The sequence below is a fragment of the Arvicanthis niloticus genome, chromosome 20 (assembly GCF_011762505.2).
Source record: "Arvicanthis niloticus isolate mArvNil1 chromosome 20, mArvNil1.pat.X, whole genome shotgun sequence".
Lineage (NCBI taxonomy): Eukaryota > Metazoa > Chordata > Mammalia > Rodentia > Muridae > Arvicanthis > Arvicanthis niloticus.
This window is the reverse complement of record NC_047677.1, coordinates 25,335,157-25,358,716: the sequence shown is the minus strand read 5'-3', so window position 1 is coordinate 25,358,716 and position 23,560 is coordinate 25,335,157. Positions and strand designations below refer to the sequence as shown.

General features: G+C 45.4%; 1 protein-coding gene and 1 non-coding gene across 3 annotated transcripts in view; one reads left to right on the top strand and one right to left on the bottom strand.

The window, feature by feature from the left end:
• The window catches only part of Micu1 (mitochondrial calcium uptake 1), a 156,929-nt gene that overhangs the window by 21,258 nt on the left and 112,111 nt on the right, over positions 1-23,560 (bottom strand). For both annotated transcript variants that reach the window (XM_034523998.2, XM_076916794.1), the window contains exon 9: positions 9,187-9,324. In XM_034523998.2, the coding sequence (XP_034379889.1) occupies positions 9,187-9,324 (138 nt within the window). The remainder of the gene's footprint in view (positions 1-9,186; positions 9,325-23,560) is intronic.
• Positions 18,502-18,633, top strand: LOC117725019 (small nucleolar RNA SNORA17). Its single transcript, XR_004608886.1, has one exon. It is a non-coding gene; the product is annotated as a small nucleolar RNA SNORA17 (small nucleolar RNA).

Genomic DNA, 23,560 nt, shown 5'->3' with positions numbered 1-23,560 from the left:
TTTTCCTGTTTCAAAAAGGGTTGCTCTCCAGTTTTGGAGAGTTGTGAACAACAGCCACCTGTATGCATGCATTCACTTAATAATAATAATAAATAATTAATAAACACTTAATTCCAGGTCATTTTCTTGGCCTTGACTTGGGCTGCGCAGAGCTGGGGCTTAGTGCTCACACGGTGCTACAGTATGCTGGCTGCTGTAATCACTTGCCTCGAATCCACCCTGTAGATGAGTGTATCACTGGAGTTGAAGCACAGGTTCTACGGTATCACTGTGCTTGCACTGGATGGACATTGCCACCATCTTCCTTCTTCCATCAAAAGACCAGTGAAGAAGAAAGCAGCACAAGTGTCCAGCAAGGTATGAGCTGGTAACTAAGACAAAGAAACTCGTTCCGCCTCCCGCCTGTCTACAGGCCATGGTGGTGCATGTCTGTAGATCTTACACTAGGGAGGCCAAGGCAGGAGAGTTTTGAATTTGATGCTTGCCTGCGATACCTGGTGAGACCTTGTTTAGAAAACAAAACAGTGACAGAAATAAGGGGTGTAGGGGGAAGGTATTTTGTTTGTTTGTTTTATTTTTATTGTATTTATATGAGATACTTGGGTTGGTCAAATGTAGAGAGTCAAATGTAGGATGCTTGTTTCCACAGGGAATGGGGAGTTGCTTAACTGGTAGACTTTCAGTTTGGGGAGGGGAACAAACTTCTGGAGATAGAGGTGATAGGTGCCTAACAATGGAATGCACATAAAACCACTGGGTTACAGAATTAAAAATGGGTAAAGTGGGCAACCTCTGTGTATACTGGGAAACATACACGAAATGCACTAAAGCTTTATAAAGAGAACAGATGGATTTCTCTGAGGGTAGGGGACAGGGGACAGAAATCTTACTCTTTTTCCTTTTCAAAAAAACTTTACAAGGCTGGAGAGAAGTCTCAGCACTTAAGAGCACTGGCTGTTCTTGCCAAGGACCCAGGTTCGGCTCTCAGCACCCACACATGATGCCCGTGCGGCAAGCACTCTCATCTGCTGAGCCTTGTCGCTAGTCCTACATTTGTATTCTTTTTAGTTTGTAGAGATGAGGGTCAAACATGGGGCCTTGTGCATGCTGGACAAGTGACCTACCTCTCTGAGCTGCACCCTCAGCCTCAGATGGGAAAGGGTTTTGGTGACTAAAGGCTGACTTAAGACTCTTAAAACAGAGAGAATGCTGTGGAGAAAATACTTTCTAGTTTGACAAAGAATCTATGTTTACTAATTTTTTTCTTTTCTTTCCTTTTTTTTTTTTTTTGGCAAAACATCAACTACTACAGAGCGAGAGCAGACTTCTGATGCCGAGTTTACTGAAGGACACAGATGAAGAGGGAGGACAACTTGCATCTTATTCAAGATGATTTAGACAAACAGTGGCACACAAATCATCTGGTGACACTGTTGAATCTAATATATAAGTCTGTCTTTATTGTACAGATGCAATAAAGAATATTTATTGAGTGCTTACTTATCAGTTAGTACTCTGCCAAGAACAGCAAGAGAAATAAAACAACACTGGACATAGGCCTTGATGTTATGGGGCTTATAATTTACATAGGCCTTCTTAAAGAAGAGATAACATCAACCACAAAACTCTTAATTCCCAGTAACTGCTATATACACACACACGCACACGCACACGCACACGCACACACACGTGAATCCTAGGTGACATGAGAGTCCTTGTCTCAAAAATATGTGAAGAGTGATAGAGCAAGACACTTAGTGTTGAATTTTGGCCTCCATACACACTTGCAAGGTCATGCATGTGTGCACGCATGCACGCACACACGCACACATGCACGTATACCAAAAGAAGACTATACCCTGAGCTTTGTGGATGTAAAGTGAAGCTCAAGGGATATGCTTACTGTGAGCTGGGCTGTTCAGACAGGAAGACTAAATAAAGCTCACATACGACCCATTGGCTGTGAATGGAGCCGGTGTCACAGCAGCCAGGAGGGTATGTCCCCCGAGCGTGGGGGCACTGGAGTCTTCTTGATATTCTACGGGGAGGGTGGAAATGGAGGCGTCAGGGAAAACTGTTCTGTAATCTAGCTAATTAGTAAGAGCAGGAAAGATGAACTTCCCAAAGGTTAGGCTATTCAGAAACGAGGGAAAGGTTAATAGTAGCTTGTGGAAGTGGAGATTTCCCTAGGCACTGTAAAAATGCATTTAATGGCAGGGAGTTGTTAATGAAGTGAACTGCCTTTTGGAAGTAAAAGCAATCAACAAAAATTTAGAAGAAAACAGTGGATGTCTTTATGGGTAAGCAAGGCAAGAGTTCTTACATAAGACAGCAAAGCACACTCTACACCAGAACCAAAGCAAACCAGAACAGAAAGTGGGTAACTCAGAGCTCAGCCAAACCAAGAGAAAACTGCAAATGAGAGTCTAAGAGAGAATATTTGAAAAGCACTCTTTTGATACAAGACATATACCCAGAGTTGTATAAAGAACTCTCATAATGCAATAGTGAAATGTGATTTAATAGAAGACTTGGTAGTGCAGACAGAGCTCGGGGTATACATAGCACTGGTCCTACATACACAGGGCCCTGGGTTTGACCTAGCACCATAAACAAATGGATAAATATGCAATAGACATTTTACTAAACAAGATGCAGGGATGATAAACACATTAGAAAAACACAAATTGAAGCCATAACAATATCTATGTCTTTTTCTTCTTTCTGAGACAGGGTCTCTCTACATGGCTCTGGCTGGCCTGGAACTCACACTACACCAAACTGAGCTCAGAGTCACAGAGATACTCCTGTCTCTCTTTCCAAGTGCCAGGATCAAAGCTGCACATCGCCTTGACAGTTTGGATATCTCTTAAAAAGTGAAATATAAATATCCAGTAAGACCCAGCTATCTCCCTCCTAGGATTCTTCTAAAAAAATAAAAATAAAAAACATAGGCCCAGGGGCTGGAGAGATGGCTCAGTGATTAAGAGCACTGGCTGCTCTTCTAGAGGACTCAGGTTCAGTTCCCAGCACCCACATGACAGTTCACAATCGTCTGTCACTCCAGTTCCAGGGGATCTGACACCATCTTCTGGCCCCTGCCAGGCACTAAGGCAGACTCACGGTTTACAAACATACATGCAAGCAAAACACCCAGGAACAAATAATAATAATAATAATAATAATAATAATAATAATAATAATAATAATAACAACAATAATGATAAATTAACAACAATAATAATGATAAATTTTTATTGTTGTTGTTATTATTATTATAGGACAACGACAACACCATAGGTCCATGTGAGAACCTGCATGTGAACACTGAGAATAGCAGTATTCCTGAGAGCCTAAGAGGAAAGCAGCTTGGTTGTGCATTTGATGGTGATGGGTGAGGAAAACACAGATGATACAATGCTATTTACTACTCAGCAATGAGATGCAACAAAACAAAACAAAACAAAACAAAAAGATTAATATTGTCAAAGCATTATGTGCAGTAGAAGACGCCAGAGGAGAAAGACAGCACTGTGATGCTGTGTTTCTTAGGAAGCAGAGGAGGGCGAGCTCTCTGGAGAGACGGTAATGGGAGGGAGTAGGGCTGGAATGCACCACTGGGGTGATGGAAATGTCTGTGCACTGTGTAGGCAGTGATGTTGCATAACTGTACATTTACTGAGAACCACTGAACTGTACACTGAATCTTATGGTTTATAAATTATACTTCAGTCAAACTGTTTAAAATGAGATGCAGGACTGGCGAGATAGCCAGTGGATCATAGTCCTTTGTGGTAAGCAGACTGACCTGAGTTCAATCCTTGGACCCCACATGGTGGTGGGAGAGCACAGGCTCCTTCCAGGTGTCCTCTGCCCTCCACACACATACAGAGTGTGCACCCTTTCCTTCCCCAATGAATACATGTAAAAAGTAAAGTTAAAAAAAAACTTACAAATAAAGGCATGGTAGAACACATGGGAGGCAGAGGCAGGTGGATCTCTGTTGAGTCTGAGGCTAGCCTGGTCTACAGAGTGGGTGACAAGACTACATAGAGATGCCCTATCTTTAAAACACAAGACAAATGCAGTAGATAGAATCATGTTAAGGAGAGCCTGGACTCCTCTGAGTCAGCTGTAAAGCCAGATGCCACTGGCGAGGGGCCACAGATTCGTGTAAACACCATCACAGACAGATCCTGTGCCCTGACTTAAGGTTGACAGCACATCTTCTGCAGGGAGTGCATGTGATTGCTCCCTGAAGAGTTGTTTTCTTCCTTCCAACATGGCCACCATCCACCCCATCATCCAGTCTCTGCTCAGTCTCCTGCTCTGTACTGTGCCCTCCTTTTATAAGCTCAGGACTTGTCTTCAACCACAGCCCGACAGCAGGGGAAATGACATGTTTCTGTGCCTTACATTGCCACAAGCATCTAATCTTGAAACAGTACTTTCTTCACAAAATTTCAGCGACTTCCTGTTGTCAAGTGGATAGGCTCCCAGACTTCCTGGCTAAGGATGTAAGGTCCTCCACCATCTGCTCCAGTGAACGGACCTTTCTATGTCCCTAGGAACCCTGGGCAGGAACCTGGTGTCGATGGCTTGTTTCTCCCAAACCTTCTGCTTATTCAGATCATAGGGAATAAAGTGGGGGTGAACTGGGAGTAGTGGACATGCCTGGGATCCCAGCACTTGGAGGCTGAGGTAGGAGAATTGAGGAGTGAAGGTCAGTTCAGATTACATTGTTAATTCCTTGTCAAAGTCTAAAAACAAACTATGGCAAGGAATAGGGCCATCAGCAGGAAGGTGACAGACTCTTCTTGGCTTTGGAGATTGGTGTTGCCTCCTCAGACAGTGCATGATTTCTGGTCAGTAGCTAAGGCTCTTAAGATTACTTTTTCAAGCCCAGAATGGTAGCACACACCTTCAGTCCCAGCACTTGGGAGGCAGAGGCAGATGGGTCTCTTGAGTTCAAGGCTAGCCTGGTCTACAAAGTAAGTTCCAGGATAGCCAGGGTAACACAGAGAAACCCTGTCTTGAAAAAGAAGAAGATGGGGGGAAAGAGGAGAAGGAGGAAGAGAAGGGGGAGGAGGAGGAGCGGGGGGGGGCATTTTTTCATTTGAACAATGGTTGTCTACCAAGCAAAAATTATCCTGTGATAATTGGGCACAGGAGGGTAAATGTCTAGCACACAGAAGTTGCCAGTCTCACGTCATGCCCTTGTTGTCTTCTCTCCACTTGGTCCAGCTCTCCTCCCTCAGCCCCTTCTGAAAATGTAGGTCTGTTCCAAGTCTCTCCCGACTCGCTCCTTAGTCAGGGGCACCTCCCAGCTACTGTGTCACCTGCAGTAGAGTTGAACTGACAGACGAGAGACGAGAGACGCAGCAGCCTGGCAGGCCCGCACCCCTTGTGTTATCCATGCCAAGCTGCAGCTCCCAGCTCTGTATGTTTCAAGGGACATCTACAGCACAGCCAAGCTCCTTGGCTCTGGGCTCGCCTGTCATAGGAACGGCTGGCTGTGGGGCTAGGAGTGGGACCACCCAGGGAGCTTCATCACTGGAGATTCCAGGAACCCTTCCTTCTCTGAGGAAGAGCCCTTCTCTAATGCAACTCTGGGCTCTGCCCTCTCAGCCACCATGGTGCTTTCCTGCCTTACGGTGGCTGTTCTCATCCTCCCCACCGTGGGAACAAGCTGTTCCCACCTCTAACCCACAGTTCTTTTCCCCAGGTCTCATCTGCTCCTTATGTGCCTTTTCCTGGACTGCCCCAGGAAGTCTGGGAAAGTGGTTGGCAGGGAGTTTGGCAGAGAGAAGACAAATGGACATCATATTACTAGGATAGCAGCAGCTAAATTAAATTAAAGAGACAGCAATCAGTAACTGGTGGGTAGTCACCTGTAAGCTACTAGGCTCATCTCTACTAAACTAGTAGTAATGGATTTCTGTTCTGTTCTGTTTTTTTTTTTTTTTTTTTGGTTTTTCGAGACAGGGTTTCTCTGTTAGCCTTGGCTGTCCTGGAACTCACTCTGTAGATCAGGCTGGCCTCGAACTCAGAAATCCGCCTGCCTCTGCCTCCCAAGTGCTGGGATTAAAGGTGTGTGCCACCACTGCCCGGCGGGTTTCTGTTCTTAAACTCTGGAAGGGATTCTTTCTTTTTTTGTGTGGCGTCTTGGGAGGAAATGGGGTGAAGTCTGGGTTAAGTGAAGCCAGGGAGTTTAAGAGACACACACCTAGACCTACCAACGTAAGACATACACAGACATACACACACAGACATACACACACATACATACATACATACATACATACATACATACAGACATACAGACAGACAGACAGACACACACACATTCATACACATACACAGGGACCTCCCTCTGAACTCTGACTTCATTGGTTTAAAGAAGTCCTGCCATTTTATCTTCTTTAAGGCTTATTTTATTTTATGGGCATGAGTGTTTATGTATACGTATACGTGTGTGTGTGTGTGTGTGTGTGTGTGTGTGTGTGTGTTCAATGTGCATGCAGTGCCTGTGGAGGCCAGAAGAGGGCATCCTATCCACTGGAACTGGAGTTCTAGGTGGCTATGAGCCACTATGTGGGTGGTAGGAACTGAACCCGGATCTTCACAAGAACAACCAGCGTTGTGCGTCTCTCCAGCCCTTCCGTTTTCATAGTAATATACCCAAAGTGGGAAAGGAGGCAGTTAGAAACAGATGGGAATTCCTTCTTGATGGGAAATGGTTCTGGGGAGATGGACTGGCAACATTAGGAGCCAAGGCCCTTTATTAACTCTCATTTAGGCTAATTGCTATGTTCATAACTATTTAATCAACACAAGAGGGCAATCAATTTCAATCTCCTAGCTAAAGCAGGCTAGAAATTCTGGCCAAACGTGACTATGCACCCAGATTTCCAGTTTCCTGGTTTGCCCTTCCATGGCCGAGCTCTGTTTGCAAGGTCTTTGGTCCTAAATTAACTCCTGTACAAGCTAAAACACTTTATGCCTTCAAGGGAGACGTCTTTAGCAACTCATTCATTACTTTCAAATATAAATTCATGATAAAATATGAATTTGCCTATCATGATTGATAGCTAACTTAAGGTCAAACCAATGTCTCTAGCAACCTTTAAAAATAGAGGTCTGCTCAGGCCGGTTATGTAAGTCAGAGAAGCACATCTGGGTAGCATCTGTGAGGCCCCAGGCTGGATTCCTGGTACCCCCAAAACCTAACAAACAGCAAACCAGAAAAAGCTCTCACAAAACAAAGATGAAAAGTCTGTCTACAGAAAGGAGTGCTTCCTTTATACAAATATCATGTGTCCAGCAAAGGGTTAAAAACTCACCTAAACACATGCAATCATCATATCGTAATTTCCACAGACACAAGCTGGGTATTGGCTAGCACAGATGTGCTCTTCAGGGGAAGAACTATTCCCTTACTCCATTCATGACAAGCCTGCCCCTCCGGCAGGAGAGCCCCTGCTGTGGAGACAGGATGGACCTACAAGAACCCAGCCTGGCTCTGAGTCCTTTCAGCTTCTCAAAATGCAAGGCAAGGAAGAAAAATGTCCAGCTGAGAAGCAGTTAGAAAGCAGTGTCGTTCCTGGACAATTACACTGGGACAAATGCTGGCCAAATCTTAATTGTTCTCTAGCTACTGGCTTTTAAAAGCTGTGATTGTCCAATGGCAAGCAGATTGGAAGAGTTCAGTTTCCATGGCCAGCGAGGTCAGGGTTACCTACAGTCACAGTGGAACTGTCTTCAGAGGAGCCTTGTCTTGATCACACCTACTACCCTTGTCATCACTCATGGAACATTTTCAGTGCCAGACTGGGGCTCTGAGAATGGCCACATGACCACTGCTGTCTTGTGGGAGAGGTTTGGGGCCACACTCAGCCAGTGATCCAGTCTCTGCTTCAGCTTGCTCCGCCCAAGTGCTGCTGGGACTCTGTGGCTGCCCTTCACCTGTACTGGGCCAGTGTTAAGGACAGCAGAGAGCAGGACTGAACAGAGCTCCCGGGAACTTGAGGTCTCTAATGTTAATGCTGCTCACTCTCTTCCTCTCTAGAAACCTTATTATCAGTCGATCAGATCCTACTCCCGCTTGTTCCCACAGTTATCCTCCACGATGGGGCCATGGCTCTCTTTACGTAAATAACCAGCCCTGTCATTTCATCCTTAAGCCTTTAGCATCCTCTCGTCACTCTGAGTGAGGCCTAGGCTTCTTCTGTGCCTCTCTGACCACAGTTGTCCTTGGTCTGGGATGCTCTCCAGCCATCCCAGCTCCGGATCAGCTCCTCACAGGTGCTGGGTTTGCCTTACTGCTGATTTTCGACTCAAAGGTTGTGTTCTTATGCGTTATTTTGTCAGTGTGGCCTACGCTAGTGTCATCCTGTAGGCAAGTGTGGTGGGGGTGTTTTCTTGATTAATTATTGGTACAAGAGGGCCTCTGTGGGTGGTGCCATAGCTGGGCAGGTGGTCCTGGGCTGTGTAAGAAAGCAGGCTGAGCAAGCAAGCCATGGAGAGCAACCCAGTGAGCAGCCTCCCGCCATGGTCTCTGCTTCAGTTCCTGCCTATAGGTTCCTGCCTTGGCTTCCTCTGACAAGGAAGACCTAGAAGCTTGCTGCATCCTTTCCTTTCCAGGTTGCTCGTGGTCCTGGCATTACAAGGCAGATTAAGTCCTTCTCCCGACTTCTTGAAATCATGTTTCAATGGATTCTGCCTCTGGTCCTTGGTTTTCATTCTGTGCCAGACTCCTCAGGAGACCTCTCAGTTCTCATGGCTTTAGGGTTAGTGATTACCAAAGTGGGCTCAGAGCTCTGGGGTAGCCATGGATACCGAGCTGCCTTGTGATCATCTCCATGTGGATAGCCTATAGCTGTATTAAATTCAAGACATCTACAACAGAATGCTATCTTTGTTTCCCATCCAAATTAGCTTTTTTTTTTTTTTCAATGCTCCTCAATCCCAGTGCAGGGAGCCACCTGTGTTTGAACAAGAGACCTGGGGTTATTCTACCCTCTCTCCTTTCTCTGCCCACTGTCCATTATTTGTCGCTATTTGGACCTTAGGTATGAGAGACTTATTCATTGCTGAATGGTTCATGACATGTTCTCATTATTGATATCTTGGCAATAACCATAGGTTCCCATGGTTTCATTTCTCCCTGTAGCCAAGGCAACCTACCTTCCCATCTTTGAAGTGCTTCTTCAGCTGTCTCTGCATGGCGGTCAGCTTCTTGGACTGCACTCCACTGTAGGCCAGCAGCATGCCTCCGAACTGCCTCTCAGAGATTCTCCCATCTACCGGGTCATGGCGTTCAAACTGGGTAGGAAGCAGACAGAGGGTTCAGGAGTTACATGGAAGGTATTTTGATGTGGACTGCAGAATGATCAGCTGTGTTTGAGGGGAGAAATGAATCTGGGCCTCAGTTCCTCACAGATAAAGAGAACTGCTTATATGCTGACATCATGACATTATCACGATGAAGCTCACTACTCTGAGTTATTAAGATACGCTAATAATAATTAAAAAACCAAATAGACCCAGAACAGCTAAAGGCCACCCCCCACACCCCCAGTCAGGAGCATCCTTGAGAGATGGCCAATTTTAAAACTCTATAAAAATTCACAAAATTTTCTCTTTTCTTCTTTTTAGACAGGATCTCACTATGTAGCCCTGGCTGGCCAGGAACTCAGCATGTAGACCAGGCTGGCCTCGAACTCACAGAGCTCTGGCTGCCTCTGCCCCGAGTGCTATGATTTCATTCATTAATAGTAATGCTCACTCTCTAAGATCATCCATGACCTTGCTTCTCAGAGAAGACTTAAAAAACGATTACAAACCCTATCAATCATGCAAAAATCAAGTGGATCTCTAAGGATTTCAAACAAGAGTAATGTAATTTACAAGTTTTCTCAAAAAGGCTAACTGAATGATAGGACGTCAATAGAGCTTAAGAGAATATGTAACAGGAGAAAGAACCTCAGGCCAGTCCAAGCTTATTAGAACACGACGATTTCATTTAGACAAGGAAGCTCTCGGTCCCAGCTGCAATGTTAATTCTATGTAGCATGTAACATGTAATGTTGAGGTTGGGTCTTTTGCTGTGTATTTAATGCTAAAATACTGGTTCCCAAGGCCTGGTTGCCCCAAAGGATGAGAGAATCTGCACATAGACCCAGGTGACACTATGTACCCGCCCAGGTTACTCCTGATTGGTGAATAAAAATGCCTACAGCCTATAGCTGGACAGAATTGATCTAGGCGGGCTTGGAGTTCCCAGGCTTGGGGTCTGAGGAGACCATGAGGAAGGGAGAGGAGGAGAGAAGGAAGACGCCATGGGGTAGGTGAGTCATGAAAGCATGGCCATGAGGGCTGGACAACTGGAGTTAAACTCAGATGAAGCATGGCGAATTATAACTCAGGGTTATTAATGAGGAAATAGATTCAAATAGCTTAGAGGGTAGATTTCTGCCCAGCTCTAGTGCTAATTAAGGCTCATTATAATAATAAAAGTTATATGTCTTTTATCTGGGAACCAAATGATCAAAAACAGGGTAGAAGCCCCCGACTGAGATTATATAATTACTACAACATGTAACATGGTGGCTGTCGGCCTAGGAGCCAGGCAGGGGCAAAGGACATAAAGATGGTGGAATGTCTTCCCGTTCCTACAGGGCAGGGTTGGTCTGTTCTCCCGAGAGGGCATTCACAGATGCCAGATGGTGCTACGTTCATGTCAACAAGCATTTCCCCAACGTCTTCTACTTGTCCAGCACTGTGTGAGTCATGGGGAAGAAGGAGCCCTTAGGGACCTCTGCTGGGCAGATGACACATGTAAGACAGTGATCAAAATGGAAATAGCCAAGAGTGGATTCTTTCCAGTCTTGCTTCCTCCCTCATGAGCCACGGTGTACAAGCCACAAGAACTACACCGCAATAACAACTCTCTACAGAGCATGCGCCTCACCCAGGAGGCTCCCCGTTCACTCTTTCATCTAAATCTTTGCCAGGTCAATGGAGCTCCTTGGCTCCGCTTTGCAGACAAGAAGCCGGAGGCAACATGCAGGTGACTAAACAGGGTTAGCAGAAGCGGCCCATCTTGGTTCACAACATTCTCTACTTCTCTACAACCTTCAAGACAGCACCCTGATATTCTGGATAAGCTACAACAGCCAGGGGAGGGGTGGGGATGAGAGCCGGGGTTAAGGAAAAGCATGGCTTCTGCAAGGGACTCAACATCACCACACAGGGGAGAACCTCCTCCCACCCGGCCCACGGTCGTTCCCTTCCGTCACTCCATCACATGCAGAGAACTGATTAATTTCTGACAAAACCCAAAGGTTTGGGGGATTCGATTTAAGTTTGATTTATGGCTCAATTTACCATCCTGAAACAAAACAGAGGAACTGATAAAAATTCTGCAAGTGGGCAACTTTAAAGCAGGTTTCCAGTAGGCTCAGATGCCCGAGCTGGAGCTGGCGGGACAGAATTCATTTACAGGAAGCTGTGGCCCGGCTCTCCAGGCTAGCCTCCAAGGATCTGGACACGCATGCTCCCCTTTCTGGAATGCCCCATCATGATGAAACAAGGTAGACTCAAAGTTGAAATGCTTCTTGTTTGTAAACCTGAGAGTGGCTGGCTTGCCCAGGGTTCAAGAAAAGCCTTTGGTTCCTACCCTCTAAAGGCACAAACATATGTCTGTTGTGTTTCAAGGGCTGTTTCTATGGGAGATCCCCAAGTAGCAATTTCGATGCTCAAATTAGCAGTTTTACTAGTGTTTGAAGACACAAACTTGGCCTATGGTAACATGTTCCACTATTATCAAGCAATTAGAACCAAAAAGGCTTAACCACCAGTATTTGCCCTTTCTGCAGTTTGGCCGACTTCAAAACTCATGGCTTTAGCTCCATGATTTCACTTTGGACAGCATCTCCCTGTTTCACCTACTAGGTCTTCTGAGGTAAAACTACCTACCTAAGGAGTTTTTTCATGTTGCAGAGGATCAGGGTCTTGTGAGTGCCAGGCAAGTGCCCTACACTGAGCTACAGCCCCTGGCCGAGCTGGCAGGGGGTAGGATGGGGTGGGCGGTAGGTGTTTCACATACTCACAACTGCTAACAGACACAAACATTCTACTTGTTCAACATTTTAAAGTTGAAGACCTACTAAGTGAAGGTTTGGGAGTTTGAGGATTGCATTTCAGGAATCTACCAACTTAAAATGTCAAAGGCCATGGATAGATGTTTCAGAGGCTTAATTTATCACCATCACTGGTAGGATACATGGCGGCATGCAGGCAGACATGGTGCAGGAGAAGGAGCTGAGAGATCGACACCTGGATCTGTAGGCAGCAGAGGCATAGCTTGGGCAATATGACCTCAAAGCCCTCTTGCACAGTGACACACTTCCTCCAACAAGGCCACACCTCCTAATAGTTCCCTTCCCTATGGGCCAAGCATTCAAACACATGAGTCTATGGGGGCCATTCTTATTCAAACCACCACATCTGTTTAGTCTTGACAATCCTGCAGGTGCGCCCTTGGAGTGCTGCAGGCATGTAATTAATCCTCCAGGTCACCAAGGGCCTCAAGGAGAGACCCAGGTTATTACAAAATTATCACAGTGCAGAAAACATCTGTGTATCTTGGAAGCCATCTGAATCACTGGCTTGCACGACTTAGCAAACACATGCCCCACTTAAACTGGGATCCCTTAAGTTCCGCTTCAGTGACAATTAAGGAATTCCATTTTACTTAGTCCTGTGGTAAAGAACTTGCACAGCCCAGCACATCGCTGACCACTGGGGCTGCATTCCCTGTTTCACAGGCAGCTGCACAGGGTTGCACTTTCCCTATGCAGCCACGCTCTCAAACGTATACAAACTGTCTCCCTATTGACACCCCAGGGCAGTGCAGGGCCGCAAAGAAGGGCCAGAAGAGAGAAGGCAGCAAATGCTGGTTTTCTGAACACAGTGCACCTTTTCTCTCAGCCTGCTCCTCGGTGAGAGAAGGCTAGCCTTTTGGAGGGACAGATAATCTACATGTATCTATATGAAATGATCTGAGGAGGAGGAAAAGCTAGGGAGAGCACAGAATATGCTTTACCACAAGGTCCAAAAAACTCAGTAGGAGGAGAAGGAAATCAGCATCAGCACTCAGCAAAGGCTCTGGAGGGCACTGCGCTCGGGACGAGGAGAGCCCGTGTGTTCTTCTGTGTAGTTACGACTTATACAAATCCCTCCTTTATACATGTTTCAGAATGACAGGCTTCCTCAGGACTTTCCTAGCTTCTGAACTGCACAGTGCCAGACTGCATAGTGATCTCAGGCCACCGAGCTGAACACATCTGTGCTTTTCAGTGGGACAGAACGGCAGGGCCTCTGTGCCATCGTTATCCCTATCTGGGGTTTCATATTATTAGCTCATAAAAAGGAAAAAGGAGCTGGGTGGTGGTGGCACACGCCTTTAATCCCAGCACTTGGGAGGCAGAGGCAGACGGATTTCTGAGTTCGAGGCCAGCCTGGTCTACAGAGTGAGTTCCAGGACAGCCAGGGCTACACAGAGAAATCTTGTCTCGACCCACCCCCCCCCCAAAAAAAAAAAAAAAAAAAAAAAAGGAAAAAGGATCTTAGGTGCCAGTCTCTGTGGGAACCCTCCTCTTCTGGGAATCATGACGTATTTTAAAGTTTGAGTTGAAATCTGTTTATGTAATGGATGGGCGTCTCTAAACACAAGAGGAATATTTACTGCCTCACTCATGCTGTCTTCTGGGAAGCTGAGAGAGGAGGGCTACAATCTGGAATGCAGGCAACATAGCTCAGCACTCAGCAGGGCCAACAGGATGATCCATTGACTCAGACCATGAGATTACAGAGTATTAGCTAAACTGCTAGTCACCTTTTTGTGGTGCTCGGTCTTTGTGCATGCTGGGAAATTATTTTATCCCTGTGTGACATGCCCAGCCTAAACTATACTTTTTAATTCCAAATCTTAAGACTTTTTACATTTTAAAAGACTTACTGGTTTAGCTGAAGTCAGTGGCCAATATCCTTAATACCTTTAATTTCAGCACTCAAGGTGTGGGCTGAGCTCATGCCTTAAGTCTCAGCACTGGGGAGGCAGAGGCAGGCAGACCTCTGAGTCTGAGGCCAGCCTGGTTCACACAGTGTTCCAGGGCAAACCTTGTCTTTTGTGGCTGTTTTGTTTTGCCTAGGAAATGTGGCATGCTGCTATAGTCCTCACTGTGTGGGAAGCTGAGGAGGGAAGATCACTGAGCCCATGGATTTGATACCCTAGTGGACTGTTGTGCTCTGACCCACACCCCACAGCATAGCTGTAGTCATTTTGTCCCATGCCTGCCACCAGCTATTTCATATTGTTGCTGTAACATGCCTGCCAGTCACTGCCACAGAGAAGTGACTTGACTCAGAGCAGGGTCATGCTGACTACATGTTATGTTCTGTATGAAGTCTGTTAATCATAAGAAATTCCACAAAGCTTCATGTAGGACCTATCAAGTTAAAGGTCAATATGAACTGTTGTGTCTAAAATGGCTTCAGTCAGAGCTAACCACTGGGCAACACTTCCTACACCTGCACATGAGCTCATTATGGGTTTCTGGTTTATAAGCTGACAGGAAAAGATGTTTATTGTCATAGTTCAGATAATTCTGAGCTGTGTCCCGGGTCTGACTGGTATTAAGGTATACAGTCAAGAAACTTAGATTGGTGATTCTATGGTTTGTGTGGCGACTCTGAACCCTAACATGATTGGAAGGAAGGAAACTGGGGCTGTGACCAAACCAGTTGACCGAATCATGAATCCCAGTCATTAGTCAGACCAGGAAATAGGCTGTCAGTCTGATAGCCCCATGTGGTACACAGACATACATGCAGGCAAAACACCTATACATATGAAAACAGAGACAGTGACATTAATATAAGATAAAAATGTTTGCCCTTTGTTAAAGAATGGTAATTTTTTTTTGCTCAGTTGGGCCATCTTTTAACTTTGCTTAGGTCTGTTTTATATATTGAAATCTTCATTAAAGCTAGATATATAGATTTTTTTTATAGATCTGGTTATGCCTAAGAACTCTTCCCTGGTAAGGTAAGAAATTAAATATTCACCTGCACTTTCTATATTTTCCTTTGAGACAAAGTTTGACTATATTACCCAAACTTCCCTTTTGTAGACCAGGCTGGCCTTGACCTTTTTAAAAAAAGATTTTATTTATTTTATGTACATGAGTACACTGTAGCTGTCTTCAGACACACCAGAATAGGGCATCAGATGCCATTACAGATGTGGTTGTGGAAATTGAACTCAGGACCTCAGGAAGAGCAGTCAGAGATCTTAGCCGCTGAGCCATCTCTCCAGCCCTGGCCTTGACCTTTTAATTCTTTTACCTCACATCTGGAACACAGGAATTACAAGTGTTACCTACTAGCCCTACTCAAGATTTCTGTATTTTGAACGGGAAAGCATCACCTAATACTAAAGGATACTTAACCGGGGTGTTTCACGGCAGTGATTGGTGTCCTGAACTGAAGAGCAGACCATGTTCTACAGCTCTGATGCCACGTTCTGATGAGGCAAGGGGATCCGGACATTCCGGCTAACTTTGGCTCATGGTGAGTCCCAGGGCAGAGATGGCTCAGTGGTTAGGAACACTGACTGTTCTTCCAGAGGTCCTGAGTTCAAGTCCCAGCAACCACATGGTGGCTCACAATCATTTGCAAAGTGATCAGATACCTTCTTCTGGTGTGTCTGAATACAGCTACAATGTACTTATATACATAAAATAAACAAATAAAATGACCCCGTTCTAAAGAATAAAACAAAACAAAACAAAATCCCCCAAAGAAAGGCTGGTGATGTTGCTGAGCACGCACGGTGCGCCCCACCCCCTCCACCCTTTCCCTTGTTCAGCTCTATAAATCAGATATGACAGTATATGTGGTACCTACTGTCCCAGCATGCAGGGAGGTACAGACAGGAGGGTAAGGCTGTACAGGTTATCCTTGGCTATGTGACACAGGTCATTCTGAGCTCAGTGAGACGCTTCTTAAATGAATAAAAACAATAGTAATGTAAAAAAGCAGGTTAACAGTTACAGTTTTTAAAGTTTTGCAGTCGAGTTCCCTTTTGTTTTTTAACAGGATCTCACTGTGTAGCTCTGGCTGTCCTGGAACTCGCTCTGTAGACCTGGCTCCTCACCTGCCTCAGCCTCCTGGGATTAGAGGCGTGGCCGCCTTGCTGAGCACGGAGAATCTTAACTATCCTTTAAGTATCTAGGAGCCTAAGTAATGAGGTTGCCTCTTCTGAAGGAAGAGCCCTGGGTGGCTCTGGCCAGTTAACCTGTCTTCTGTTCAAACGTGCAGTGCGTCAGTGTGGAGTTAAGAAAGATAGGTTCTCAGAGGAAAGGATGCCAGGAGGAGCCACACCCTCCAGAGGGAGACTCTGAGACTTCAGGGACTCAGTATGATTTCACCGTAGGCTGCTTCCATGCTGGACCTGTGACCTCCACACACCAACTCACAAACATCAGCGTCCCACAACAGCGTTGGTCTTCCTTCCTCAAGAACCTGATCAATAGCCTCCTGAAAGTAGCTGTTGAGCAATGTTTCAACCCATCAGTGACGTTGATGTTTCTACACAAAACTGCTGAGGAATACGGGGCTTTTCCCTTTAAGAAGACTTTCGGCAAGCAGTGGATGTAATAGGCGATTTCTGCTTCCAGTAACATGAAAGTTCCCTAGCTCTGCATTCTATATTCCTATGAGATCTGTGAGGGCCAATGTTACTCAGAGTTCAAGGACACTTTCCTTTTCATGTTGAGATCACAAGAGTTTTAGAAGTAGAAAGACTGCTGGGGAGAACCCAGAAACAGCAACACTTCAGTTTCAGGAGGTAAGAACCAAGGACTAACTGTAGCAGGGAGGCAGACTGCCTGAGACTGAGGCCCGAGTGCTCTCCCCTGTAGAGAGAGCTTTGGGATCGAGCCAGTGTGGAAATACAGCAGGGTCGACACAGCAGCTTCATCCTAATGCAGCCGATGGCACACCAGCTTTATCAGTGAGCTAGAGCTTCAGCCTGTTCCTTACTTGGCATTCAATACAATGTATGTTATGTATGTATGTACATTCGTATGTATGTATGTATGTATGTATGTATGTATTTGGTTTTTTTGAGACAGGGTTTTTCTGTGTAGCCCTGGCTATCCTGGAATTAGCTCTGTGGATCAGGCTGGCCTGAAAGTCACAGAGGTCCACCTACCTCTGCCTTTCAAGTGCTGGGGCCACCACCACCCAGTATGGTTGTGAGCTTTTGTTGTTGTTGCTTAATTTTAATTTCAATTTACCATGGATTGGTGTTTTGTCTGCATGTATGTGTGTGTGAGGGTGTCAGATCCTCTGGAACTTGAGTTACAGACAGTTGACAGCTGCCATGTAGGTGCTGGGAATTGAACCTGGGTCCTCTGGAAGAAAACCAGTGCTCTTAACTGCTGGGCTATCTCTTTAGCCCAATGCAAGAATTAAGAAGAAATAATGGTACTCAAAACACAGAATTTATGCTGGGCTTGGTGATTCATAATCCAACTGTGTTTTCATCCCACTGACCAAGACAAAAACAATTCGGGGTGTGTTGGTGCATGGCTGTGGACCAGGCACTCAGGAAGCTGAGGGAGGAGGACGGAGAGCCGGAGATGAGCTCAGGCTATGCAGTAAGACCCTGTCCTAGCACAAATGAGAGAGAAAGCTAACAAAGGAAAACATGGAAGAGAAATATAATTATTGACTTACCTCCATGTCCCTAAAGTCAAATACCTTTAAGAGGTAACCTTGGGGAAAAACAGGAAGATTTCTTACGGATAAAAGGAGAGAACCTGTGTAAGTCAGAATACAGAAGCCATCCAGTGGGAATGCAGACATTCTCAGTGGGCTCCAGCATGACGTGGATTAGCCCTCCTCACTGACAATATAGCAAACTCCCCAGCTGCGCTGCCCACATGCCTGAGGAGTTCTCGAAACAATGAAATAGAAACGTAAAAGCTACCGGCTGCAGCCAGGAGAACCCGATCACCTCTAGACTCTGTTCCAAAGGAGGCGTCCATCAGTGGTGACAGGACTTGGAATAACTTGTGACTCTGGAGGAAGGCTTGTTTTATGCTAAGGACTTGGGTAATTTTTCTTGTCATTTTTCCTGTTTGGGGCTGCCCCTGCTTCATCTACTTGTATAAACCCTGTCCTTCCATGACCCTTATGGCTCTACTAATGACCCCAAACACAACCAGCTCTCCAGACTTTTCTGAGCTCTTACAACAGGTAAGGCCTATTACTGGGTGTGTCCAAACTGTAGCCTAGAGGCAGGTTACTAGAGACCTGGGATAGTTAGGAATGCAACCCAACACAAACCCATCAGCTTACTGAGAACAGGAGGTATTTTTTGCTTGTGTGGTTCCTGAGCATGAATTCTGTAGATAACAATGTATCACAACTGCACCTAGAGGCATTGCAGGTGTGGTTGCTATGTCACCTGTGCGTCAGCAGGTGGCAGAGGGGAGAGAGGCTGTGTCTACACTCAGTGTTCTGACCTGCCAATAGCTGAGTGATTAGCAGCCTAACACTCCCAGAAAAAAACCAAACCAAAACAATGTTGTGTCAATGTCAAGATGTTGGACATGCCTGGATGACAGAACAGAAGAGTACATTGTGCACTGTGTTAGGCTTTATTTGTTCATGGTGCCTGTATCTCTCCTTTTATGCAAATCCTTTTATGTTTGTGGGGTGTGTGCGCACGTTTGTGTGTGTGTGAGTGGGCATGTGCACGCGTGTATGAGGGGTGGGGTCAGAGGCTAACCTTGGGTGGTGGTCCTGTCTTGTTTTCCACAGGGTCTCTTGTTCTCTGCTGCATATGCCAGGCTAGCTGGCCCCAGATCTCCTGGGGATTGGCTTGACTCACCACTCGAACTTGACCTTCCATCCCCCTTTAGGAGTGCTGGGGTTGTATCAGCATGCTATGCTGGCTGTATGTGGGCTCCAGGGACCTGAGCTCTGGTCCATGTGTTTTTGTAGCAAGCACTTTACTTAAGTCATCTCCCAGCTGAGTATCATGTACTTCTTGAAGGAAAAATCTGTGATTTCTATTATTTGGTCGGTTACACACAGTGCTGGGTCACATAGCACGTGCTTATTAAATAATTTTGGTTGAATGGGTCTCTGGTTCATTTACACAATTTACCTACCAATTTGTCATCAAACGGGCACCTAAGACACACTTTGCAGTAGAGACTGCAGTAGGCCTAAGGGAAGATGGTACAGCTTCTTTAGAACTGGTATTTTTTCCTAAGGGTCAGGGGAGAATGTTGAAGTAGCCACTAAAGCTTCCAGGAGATGCCTAGGAGAGGGCTCTGCTGGCTAGGACAGCTTGCTTTTGCTGGGTCACCTCACACACAAGACCGGAAGAAACAATACAAATAGCCAAGAACAGTGACAAGCTCACAGGAGCTCGTGGGCGGAATGGCCGTTCTATGCAAGCCAAAACAATTTGTACTGAGAGCTGGAAGCAGGCTGGAGTGATGAATTAGGCAAGACTGGCAGGTACATTTATTCATTAAAGTGAGAACCAAAAGAATCCATCAGCAAAGTTCTGTGCTTTCTGTCACTTGCTATTAGAAAACTACCATGTCATCAAGTTTTATAAAATCCACGAGAGGACAGATGCTAAATCATTAGCATAGCACTGTCCCCCATTAGGGAAGTAAGAATGGCTTGATCAAAACACAGAAAGACCCTGTCCTCTAGGTTAGAAATCTGAGTCTCAGGCTCTAGATTCGTGGGAGTCCTTTTATTTAGCCTTTGAAACTGGTACCCCTGGAAAACTTTTATGCAGCCCCGTATTCTCTTTTGGCTGTCTGGAAGGATCAGGCTATCCCTTCTGCATCTACTTCAAAGGCTTGTCTGTTATAGAAGTGAATCCAATATAACATGGCAGCAAGAAAATAGTCTTGGCAGTCAGAGGGACTCTTTTTTTTTCCTCCCTTGGACAAATATCAACTATGCACCTCTAGGCAAGCTGTTTAACCCTTTCAAGCCTTGGTTACTTCATAATAATGTGGGTAAAATGACAGTATCTTTCTCTTGGGATTACTGCCAAAGTTAAGTTAGATAATACATGTAAAATTATCTCCACTGATCTTTTCTCAGATTTTAATTTACTTTTAATTAATTTACTCAATTAACTTTTTGAGATTGGATCTCACTAGATAGCCCAGGATTGTCTGAATCCTTTTGTTTTGTATTGCTGGGAACTAAACCCAGGGCCTTATGGCTCATGAGGCAAGCATTTTATCACTGACCTGTATTCACAGCCCCCTTGAGATAGTTTTTTACATTTTATGAATTATTGTTTTGAGATGTGTGTGTGTGCATGTGTGCGCGTGCATGAATGTGCACGCATGCCCAGGAGAAGGCACTTGATCCCCTGGAGCTGGAGTTATAGGTGGCTGTAAGTCACCTGATACAGGTGCTAGAACCTGAACTTGGGTCCTCTTCAGGACACACTTAACTGCTGAGCCGCTGTCAGAACACAGTCCAGTAATGGACTTGAATGAGAATTCTGAGTATTTTTTAGAAAACTCCAAGAAAACAAGAATCTTGTGACCTTGGTTTCTCTGAAACACATAACTGCTTTTGGCATGTGTTTTCACGCTCTTCCTAAGTGTAGTTATTCACGTGCCTCTGTGGAAAAACACAAGAGGCGTGTCCTTGTGACTGTGCACTTTATTCACAGGATTCTTAACACTCAGAATAAAAATTGTCTGATGCTCTGAATAAAGTTGGCTATTGCATGAGTCCTTATTTCACCTCAGTTTTAGGCCCTACTTTCACAGGTTCATGCTGCCAAAGACCAGCAGAGGGCATTAGATCCCTCAGAGCTGTTGATCCAGGTGGTTGTGAGCTACCTGACTTGGGAGGGCAAGTTCAGACCCATTTATTAGTTCATTATTTGCATTTTCCTTTTGTGTATAAGAACACCATGTATCCGAAGTCTAAGACAAGAAGAGCTTGATCTTTACTGACATGGTGAAAGTACTTGTGTCATGGCAAACTCAACAGCGTTTTCTTTTCTTTTCTGTGATAAGATCCTTCCAATGTTTGTGCTTTGTGTTTTTGCTGACTCGTGGTAGTAACCAGCCTGGCACACACAAAGAGCTCAGTGAACATTAGCTGCCATGCATACCAGTATTAGTAAGGGGTCTGCCATCAGAATTGCTTCTGTTACCTTCAGCTACATTTAAAAACAAGATCTTATGTGGCCACGAGGGCACCTGATCCCCTGTGGAGCCATTGGCCAGCCCTTCAGTCTAGTATCTCGGAAATCAATAGACTGCCTAAGGTTGTTACTGACCAGAGAGCAACTGTACTGTTGCTGTCTCTTCCTGCAGAAACAAATCAAAATTTGCAGAATGGGTGTAAATATCTTATGAGAAAATTCCAGAAAACTGTGGAATTTTTCTTTTTAAAGTGCTATATTATCAATGCCGTGACAGCTCAAAGGACAACAGATGTGGGAAGACAGATGGGTCCAATTCAGAACAGAACAGCCAGAGGTGCTGGCCATTCCAGGGCAGGAAAGATGTCTCATCAGTTAAGAGCACTGACTGCTCTTCCAGAGGTTCTGAGTTCAATTCCCAGCAACCACAAGGTGGTTCACAACCATCTGTAATGAGATCTGATGCCCTCTTTTGGTGTGTCTGAAGACAGCTACAGTGTACTCATATAAATAAAACAAATCTCTAGAAAACATAAATAAAAAATAAAAAAGAATGCGTAGGATGTTTGTCTGTCTATGTTAGTCCTCTAGTTCACCCTAGTTCAGCAAGGAATAGATGATAAGGTAGGTCATGTGAGAAGTTACCAGATAATGAAGATTCCCTTAACTATTATTTTTGTCTGCTGGGCACTTGAAAGTCTTTGAAGTTTGTGTATGGTCCACAGAGGTTTGTGATCACAGGCCTGCTTCCCACAAAGCTTTGAGGTAATTATTTTTAGTTTTTCTAGTTGCTTTAAAAAAGCTTCTTTTTTGGAGTAAACATGATTTAAAAACAAAACAAGCTGGCAGGAGATGAAGGTGGCCCTTCGATGGGAAAGGGCTGCAAGTGGGGAAAGAGAGAAACTGGGTTCCCCATTCTACGAGGCCAGCAGTCTGGTTTTCTGTTAGCCTCTTCCCCATGGGCTTCTTGGGTCAGCACAGAAGACCGGACAGCAGGGAGCTACCCTGGAGCTTCGGCTTTTATTGCTGTAGCACGATTGGGAGAAGGGCCAGCTGTCCCTCTTCCCAATGTGGAGAAAGTATGGTGAAGGCAAGGAGAGGCAGGGCTTCCACAGGCCCATGCCTATAGACAAATCTTTGTCGACAGCTGAGGGAGAACAGAGAAGATGCTAGAGAGGGAGTGTGCCTGTAGATGTGTCCGTCCTGCATTAGGCTCTGGTCCACACCTGATAAGATGTGAGATGCTTAACACTCTTCCCAGAGCATACACATCCGGTACATGTCAGCTGTGCCAGGCACCTGTCTAAGACTCTCTCAAAGCTTCCTACGTTTGTAGACAGGCTCTTAACAGTTACATGGTTCTATAGCAAAGTGATGTGAGGGACATGGACATCATGATTTGGAAATGTGGAATAAACATGTGACCCTTCTTGAGGTGGGAAAGTGGTGAAGCAGACGGGCCTCTATGAGGAAGTGAAGTTGGACTTTGGCTGACAGGAGGAATAAGGTAAAGGGGGAAAGAGGAAGGTGGGACAGAGGGAGGGGGAAGGGCAGTCCAGGCAACCAATAGCAGAAGGCCTTTAGGTGGAAGACTGATGGGTACCAGGTGACTAAGGAAGAGGCAGAGGTTAAGTTATACAGTGCCTCCAGGCAGGGATTTAGTGTTTGAGAGCAACGGAGGGCAAGAGTGGCTATGGGGAGACAAGGCAGCGGAAGTGGACCACATGAGAGGCGAGGCTGAGACCAGACAGAGCTGGAGGTGCACTCCTGACTGCACGATCCTGACTGCACGTTCCTGACTGCACGTTCCTGACTGCAACTATAGGGATGGGTGGACTGAAGGTACCGATTCCTTTCTGTTTCACTAGCATTTCTCAGAGTGTGACTCTGACAGCCTGAAAAACTATGACTGCTTCATATTCTTACTGTTAATTCTAAGCCTTTACTAAAGGGGACATTCAGTAATTCTGTATTTTTTTTCCTCAAATATTTTCCTTTTGCTGGTTCTAGAAGAATACTCTTGTGTATGGAATAACACTTCCTCTGATCTTAAGGTCTTTCAGTGTCTTCTTGGGGTCTTATTAGACTGCTGCTACGTCAATATGAATGACCAGTTCAAGGTAACTAGGGCAGCGGTGACTTCTGCAGCCACACTCAACGATCTCCTGGGGCTCTCTGCCCTCTGGCACTCTCCAGGATCTGGTCTGAAGAGTTAGTTAGCTGAGACACGGAGGATGGAGACCACAGTCAGTCATTCCTGTCTTCACTACAATTCTAACT